The 8,669-nt window shown below is 38.6% G+C and overlaps 1 protein-coding gene across 1 annotated transcript in view; it reads left to right on the forward strand.

Moving 5' to 3' along the window:
- ELP4 (elongator acetyltransferase complex subunit 4) overlaps positions 1-8,256 on the forward strand; it is a 143,723-nt gene extending 135,467 nt beyond the window's left edge. The window contains exon 10 of the mRNA XM_083465066.1: positions 6,825-8,256. Coding sequence (XP_083321192.1) covers positions 6,825-6,956 — 132 coding nt within the window. The 3' untranslated portion in view covers positions 6,957-8,256. The remainder of the gene's footprint in view (positions 1-6,824) is intronic.
- Positions 8,257-8,669: the final 413 nt, after the last annotated feature.

Below are 8,669 nucleotides of genomic sequence, written 5' to 3' on the forward strand. Positions count from 1 at the left end.
TATGCTTGAAAAGGCCTTCACTGTATTAATTATCATACATACCTTTTGATTGCTCAAGGTGGCTTGAAGATTCTTCTGTCACTTCTGTAGGCAATTCTGCCAAGTATCTAGTCAAACTCTGCAGTGGGGGAAATTGCTTGAGCAAATGACACAAATACTCTTCAGCATCCTCTCCCTGTTAGTAGAACCAAGTTGTCTCTCTGTGGTCCTGCAAGCTTTAAGTGATGAAACAACAGGAGTGATGACTAGAGCAACTCATGATGAATCCAACCAATATGGTCAGGAGCTCTGTCCTCAGGGCTATCTAGCAGAGGTTTTCCAAGTGGTTAAGGGATATTTGCACCTTGTTTTCGGAAAGTGGGGGGTTAGGGGACCACTCAATGACCTGCTGCGACCAATTTGCAAAGCACTTTGTGGATAAAGCCACTCACATCCATTCCAACTTGGAAGCCACAGTTGAAGCAGAGTCATTAAATGTACCTACCTACTTGCTCATTGGTCTTGAATACTTTTCAGTTAGTATGACCTGAGAATGTGGGCAGGATTCTTGCAGAAGTAAGTTTGACCATGTATGTACGTGACCCTTTGCCTTTTGGCTAAGGTAATCTACCTGAGGTGGTGTGGCCAAGTGAGTGGCTGAAGTGGTAAATGCTTCTTTGTGAAAAGGTGTGAGCCTGTTGAGCTTGAAAAAGGCAGTAGTGAAGTTGCTTTTTAAAAAACTGTATCCTGGCATCAAAATAATACATTTCCAGCCAGTCTACTATTCTGGAGTAGGTGCTTGATCAAGTGGGAGCAACCCAACACCAAGTATTTCTGGATGATAAAGAGTATCTAGACACATTTCAGTTTGGCTTTGGGACAGAGACAGCTTTAGTCACCGTAGAGTGCGATCCCCATTGGTTCTGCAGGAACTCTCAGCTGCCTTCAGTACTGTCAACCATAATATCCTGGGAGGGAGTTCCATAGAATACGGCCCACAGTACAGAACATGTGGCTCCTGATGGATACAAGCAGTGCATCCAAGCCACGGGGGAACCACTAACAAAGGCCCAAAGTCTGGGCAGGGATGTAAAGAGTCAAGTGTTCCGTAAGGTATTTGGGACCCCGTTGTTAAGGGCCTTGTAGATTAATACGAGCATCTTAAATTTAGAGGCACCATTTTACAGTACTTCTGTTCTTTCTACACGGGCAATTCCAGAAGGTTGTGATGGGGCATTCTTGCCATCCTCCTTGATGTTGGCCTATGAATTTTTGGAGGTAGGCCTGGATTAAAGCAACTGGAGGCTTTGGCCTAGAAGACCTTGGGAGGCCCGAACTTAATAGTATCTGATCATGAGAAATAAAACATCGTTCTCATCTTTATCTACTCAATAAAAGTAGACTATTGCTGAAATTTTAGCATTGATACACAAATGTTATGTGTGAATGTCTTCATTATTCCCATACTTTTAAAACTTATTAAATATTATACAATGATAAAAGATTATACAATGGTAAAATAAAAACATATTATCATTGTATAATCTTTTATCATTGTATAATCTTTAATAAATTTACAAAAGTATGGGATTAATGAAGACATTCGCACAGAATATTTGTAGAGGAATCATAGCTATGTTATAACAGTACACTATATAAAAAGTCAGAACAGTTTCTTTTGAGCTCTTTTAGATGCAGACTTATCAATTGTATCATTAAAATCAGTAAGTCACAGTTTATCATTTTCTATACAGAGAATGCTTAGATCAGACAACTGATCTTAGGACATTGTTGATCATAGTTCATTCTTTATCCTTTTTAGTCTAGAAAACAATCTTTCACCAGTACAGTTTGTAACCATTAAACACAGGAACAATCTGAAAATTGCTTCCACATTTGGGGGGGGGGGGCTGTCCTAATTTTCTCCTAGAATATTATTTGATACGTATCTTGGTGGCTGAAATATTCTTTTTCAGAATGAGCTCATTTGATGTACGGGTGGAATTGCTAAGGTCAACATCCTTTGGATACTCTTGCATTAACATCTTGGTGCCATTGTGAATCTGTTCCTTGGTTGCTTGCAGGTTCACCAAAAATTAAAAATTGCCAGCTACACTCTTTTACTGCTTTTCTGTCTAGGTTAGCTTCAAGAGCATCAATTACAGGGATAAATGAATTTATCCTAAACTTGTCTCATGGAAAAAGTTTGCCTACAGCTTCGGATTTTGTCCCATCATCATGGGGAGAGCCAGGGGGGCAGCTGCCCCCCCAGATTAAGTAAATCAATAAAAATACTTAACTAACTGAGGTTCTTTCCCCCCTCAACATAAATCCTGGCTATGCTCATCATTGTTGGGTTTTCCCATATTCTCTGCCTTTTTTTGATGTATTGTACTCTACATCTGGTAAATGTGGTAAATTAGCCCAAGTGTTTGATACAAACTGCAATAGTGAGCTGTAAATATTTGCAGTTGTGCTCAGTGAAATTTGCGAACTTTGGAGTGCCTTGCTAGCTTTATGAAATTGGTCTAGCAAATGTGTCCAAAGTTGAAACATGAAAATGAATTCAAATTATTCCAGTTTTGATGTGAGCGTTTGACCATGCTTTCTTGTTCAGTATGTTAGCATAGGGTTCACATGATTTTTAGCTTCCATGGGTTTGAACAAGATAACCGTGATGCCAATAATCAAATGCAGTAGAACCTAAAGCTGTAGTTGAGGTAGTTTGGATGGAGCAAAGTTTGCACACAAAGCAGTAGATTTTTCCTTTAGCGGGAAAACACACTAACCATTCTTGAGAGTAGGTTTCTCCATTTCCTTTGGTGGAATAGAATAAATTATCTGAGCAGACATAGACTTGGGTTTTGTATGTTCTCTTCGAAGTGGTAAAAGGTCCATCCCAGTGCTGACATTCTAACAGAACTTTCTCAATCCAAAATGATATATCCTTGTTATTCAGTGTAGTCCATAAACCTGTCATTATTGTCTCTGAAATCACTAGTAGCATGAATAGTTGGTATTTTGGTGTCTGCCTTTGCCTGCCTTGCTTAGACAGGAGGTTATTCTTTAGACTGGGCACAATAGAAAAGGCCCTCCCCCTGGTTGCCACCAGACAGACCTCAGCAAGCTGCTGCACAACCAGGAAGAAATGAGTGACAAGGCAGGGCTGTGTGAGAGATTGTTCCCTCAGATAACCTGGTCCCATGTTATTTAAAGTGTTGAGGTCAATACCAATATCAAAACTTTAAACCTAGTCTGGTAACAAATTGGCAGCCACTACAGTTCTTCTAAAAGTAGTGTCACATACTTGCAGCAGGAATGTCCAATTAACAACCTACCTGTTGCATTCTGCCCCCACATAGAACACATGACAGTAATCTGGTCTCTGTGGCTAGACCATGCATAGACAAACTTGGCCCTCCAGATGTTTTGGGACTACAACTCCCATCATCCCTAGCTAACAGGACCAGTGGTCAGGGATGATGAGAGTTGTAGTCCGAAAACATCTGGAGGGCCAAGTTTGCCTATGCCTGGGGTAGACTATCCCTATCAAAGAATGACCACAGTTGGCATGTCATCTGAATCTGAAAAAATGTTCCCCTAACTATTGTGACCTCTTGGGCCTTCAGTGACATCTATGGGTGAAGGAGCACTTACGTGGCAATTGCCTAAATTCCAGACTCAGGAACCACCTACCCACAAGGCCTCTGTCTTATCAAGATTCAGGTGATTCAGCTCACCACTGCACTTATTTGCACAGCCACACCTGAATCAGATGTAGTAGGAAAATAGAGCTAGGCGTCATCAGCATACTGATGACAGCATGTTCCAAATCCCCTAATGACTATTCCCAGCTGCTTCATATAGATGTTAAATATCATTGGGGACAAGATGGTACCTTGCAGCATGCCATAATGTAACTGCCTGGGAGCCTTATAGTTGTCCAGTGCTGTTCACATAATGATGCATTTCCCACAAGATGGATCTACCTGGGCAACACCCCTATTCCCCACAACTAGCTGTGGGGCAAAAGGCCATAAAGTCGGCCAAACAGCTACAAGCACTTTGTTCTCAGGAGGCCTCAAAAGCTAAAACTGGTTACAACAATGGTGTCCAAATTTTCAAAGAGGTGAGCAATGTTATCCTCAGTGTCTTGGAAACTTGTCGTGTAATTTTGTTAACAAATGCGTACTGTTGATAGCTCTGCTGGACAAGTATTTGAGAATGCAATGGAGGCAGCAAAGTGTGCTTCCTTTGCTGTCCTCACTGCCATGCAGTAGACACGATTGTATGCTCAAATGCATATCGTGTTATCTTCATGATAGGCTGTACACCACCCGGCATCCAGTCTTCTTCATGGTCCTCAGCTCCTCAGTGCTGAAGAGCAATGCAAACTCCACAGTGCTGAAGAGGGCACTTTGGAGCAACTAGGTTGCCTGACACGTTGTCATTCTGTTGTCAGTTTTCCTCATAGGAGAGTTCCTCCTGGTCATTTTGGCTTCCCTTTTTTCTGAGCCTTTTCTAACTGCACAATAGGGGTGAACAGAACTATACACAGTATTCCAAGTGTGTTTGCATCATAGATTTGCATGAAGGCATGACAATATTGGCCATTTTATTTTCAATCCCTTTCCTAATTATCCCTAATGTAGAATTTGTCTTTATCACAGCTGCCACTGAATCAACATTTTCATTGAGCTACCCACTAGAACCTCAAGATCCTTTTCCTGATGAGTCACTTCCAGTTCCAACCCCTTCAGTATATATGTGAACTCTGGCTATTTTGCCCCAATGTACTTTACATTTCAAACCACATTTTGCCTGCATAGAGCCTAGAGGACTCTTGGTGCTAAAGAAATAAATAGCAGTAGCAGTCAATTTCATCATAGTTGTGGCTGTTCATGGGAAGAAGCAGGAAGTGCTTTGCAGTAGGAAGCCGTGAACTGCAAACGGGTGAATTAATTATGTCAAACCTGAACACACCAACGCCCTATTTTATAAATACCCTGGATAAAAGTTAATCCTTAAAAAAAAGAGAAAACAACTACTGGCTTGTATTGCAGTGTGACAACTTGTAATGAGTGCAAGTTACAAATCATACACTACTGAGTAGTAATAGAGAAGCCCAGAAAATGTCTTAATAGAAGACTATACCAATACAGCTCCAGGATTAATATTTTTGGATTTCAATATATCTAACATCTTTGCTAAGTTTCCTCATCATTGGTATGAGTTTAACACTGTGATTATTAACAGCACTTGCTGTTTCAAACAGGCATTTTAAAGTTTAACTTACTTAGGCTGCAGCCTTTACATACTTACCTAGGAGTAAGTGATACTGAACTCAATAGGACTTGTTTCTGAGTAGACATGTAGAGGGTTGCACAACACAGAACGCAACACTCTAGCCCAGGGATAGTCAATGTGGTGCCTAGATGTTGAGGACTACAACTCCCATCATCCATTACTGTTGGCCATGTTAGCTGAAACTTAAGGAAGTGGTAGTCCACACTCTCTGGGATGGAGGATACCATGTTAGCTCCCCTTGCAAAAAGACTATTAATAAGGCATGAAATGTTTCATTGTTAGCTGAAAACAGTTGTCTCTCTGTTGTGAAGATTATTGTGTTTGTGTTGACTGTTGTGTTTAAAATAATGGGTGGGATTCAGCTTAGCTGTTGCAGGCATGCAACAGGTATGAAACAGGACTGTGCCCCCCCATGCACCCCCTAAATCTGCTCTGGAGAGCTGGGGTGACCCAAAATGGTTTTAGTGATTCACAAGGGGAGAAGACGAGGAAAAGTCTTGTGGATGAATAGACCACTTGGTGTATTCCACACAATATGTATAATTTATTTTTGTTCACAGTATATACTTTGGCGAGGATCCAAAGAGCTACTCTAAATGTACCCAGATGCTTAGGCACACACAACAGGAATTTCATTAAATAACTTGCCTCCATGTTAAGTCACAATCTGCTTTTGAGAGTCCCCTCAGTTTCAAAAGTGGCTTGCCGTGTGGCATCAAAGAGACGCTGTTTCAACAAATGCAAAGCCCCTTAGGCATACAGAACTGTTCAAACTAATTAGTTATTTTTAATGGGAGACAGAAGATGTAGGAGATGAGGTCTCTGGAGATAACAAAATAAATGCAGGAAATGTAAGCTTGGATCAAAGATCTGCTTTGGCTCATGGAAACCACCTGTACTAACTCAGTGAAATTATGGACCTTTTTTTTGGAACACCATTTGCCATTTGGTATAGGAGCAGGAACGTTGTTTGAGGAAAAACAAGTGACTGCAAACCCATAAATGTCTACTCAGAAACAAGTCTCATTGAATTCACTAGTGCTTAGGCCCTCCACAAATAGCCGCAATCCTATACTAGGTAAGCCCATTGAGTAAGTGGGACTTACTTCTGAATAAACATGCCTAGAATTGCATTACAAGGCCGCATTTCTGTATGCACCTACCATTGGATTCAGGAAATTACACATGGGTAAACATGCCTAGGATTGCAGTGTAAATACCCCTTTTGGGACTTTGGGTCTTGGCCTTTGATTTCCATTCTGAATGTCCTGATGAAGAAAGCTGAATTTGATTTGAAAAATTCCAGTATCTTATAGATCAATATATGAAATAAAAGAATCTGACAATCTGGTTTTTGAAAACTGTTCTAATATGTATTTGTTATGCTGTAATAGGTATTCACTGGCAGAGAATAGTACTATGTTTTTAAATGTGTAATATCGAAAGCAAATCTAATTACAACTATGTTCTCTCTCATCTCTCTCTCTTCTCTGTCTCTCTCTCCCCCCCCCCCCACTCCCTGAAATCTCCTGCCATAGCAATTGCATTTGCCTCCAGACTTGTCAGACACAGTGAGCCGCACAAGCAAACAGGATCTGGCAGAATCTGCCAAACTGCTGAGCTCAGGATGTACTGCTATGGCCATAGGCAAGAAGCACCTGGACTTCTAGTGATTTCTACTTAGCAGTTTCACTCCGATTTATATGACACTCTAATTATGACTGTTAATGACTTATGTAAATATTTTTCTTAATGATTGTGACCCAGTAGTCATGTCATATATATATATATATATATATATATATATATATATATATATATATATTGCAAGCTGTGTGCCTTATTTTGCCATTTTTAAAAAAAATTATTTGCAAATGTTGTATTGGATGTTTCTACAGTTAACAAACACATCCTGTATTTTGATGCCATTTTAAAGACGTAAAATATGTTGCCATTTTGAAGCTGCAGAATTTTCTGTTGCCATCAACTTTACTGTTATTACTAAAGTTCAGATAATGAATGAGAAATGAAAGAATTACACTTTGCATGTTTAACACAACTATTGTATGCTGTATATCAATATTATGCATATTAAATAAAATCATAGATTTTTAAAAGTGGGTTATTTTAATATCAGACAATCATTTCCCTAGAAAAACATCGTTAAAAATGACACCTTATTTAGTCCCATATATACTATAAGCATTAAATTTCTGTGTATTTTCCACCTATTCTGTTATCAGTAATATGATAAAATATTTTTCATGGTAAAATACATGATAGATAATTACTTTGCCTTATGGGCTAATAAATATATTAAATTGCTTGAGTGAAACTTACTAAACATATACAAAGAATTGCTTTTCAATATAGTTCAAAACAGTAATCCTAAACAACTGAAGTCAGCAATATGAAATTATGTCAGCAGACATTATTCAAGATTGAAATTCAAACTGACAGCTACATTAATGCTAGAAAACCAGGGGAGTGCATTGGAGCTTAGGGAAGACATATCATAGAAAGAAGTCTACAGAGCAGCAGAAAATAAAACCAATTCAGGGTTCCATACTATTCTGTATATACTATTTGTAAACATATGAATTTTTCCCTAGGTAAAATGTATAAATATTTATCAGCAGCAAGATTTGCATATTTGTATTAGAACTAATGTACAAACTATGTGAATAGGTGGCTATCTGGAAATGGTTTTCAAGTGGGACCTGAAAATTACTTTCTGTATAGTTCTATTTTGAATTAGCCTTGATAGAACTTTCCACTAAGTTCATTTTGGATTAAAACTTAGGTCTTTAAACTCATTTTATAGAATTGGGCTGAATTATGCTCCCCACAAAACCTTAAATGCTTACTGTAATAATGCTAATGTATTTTGATGGGATTGGAACTAAAGTGTTGGTTAAATGATTTACTTTTTATAACGCTGTGAGTAAAATGGAGACATAGCTTTTAAAACTGTCTAATGTGATGAATGTCAATCATTTAAAAAAATCCACTGTACCATAAACACACACTGTATACAGCTTTTATTCTGAATTAGAATAATTGAATCAATGACAGTGATTTGCCAGGATGTCAAATCTATCCATCATATCCTGTCACTACCAGTTTATTTTTCTGATCAAAATCAAAAAGACTACTGTTTTGTCACCCGCTATTTCATTAGAGGTAACAATTGAGTTTTTTCTTTCTTTTTCAAAGATATGTCTGTTTTATTTTTTATTTTTACTATTTCTAAAGACGCAAATCCTGTTTAAAATCTATTCAAAATAAAGTTTCAGAACTGAGCTGTCAGTTTCATAAAGCCAATAGACATCTACATTCTTATACCCATATATCGCTACAGCTTTCAAATCATTTCTCCTCTC

The sequence above is a fragment of the Podarcis liolepis genome (assembly GCF_965112155.1).
Source record: "Podarcis liolepis genome assembly, chromosome: 1".
Lineage (NCBI taxonomy): Eukaryota > Metazoa > Chordata > Lepidosauria > Squamata > Lacertidae > Podarcis > Podarcis liolepis.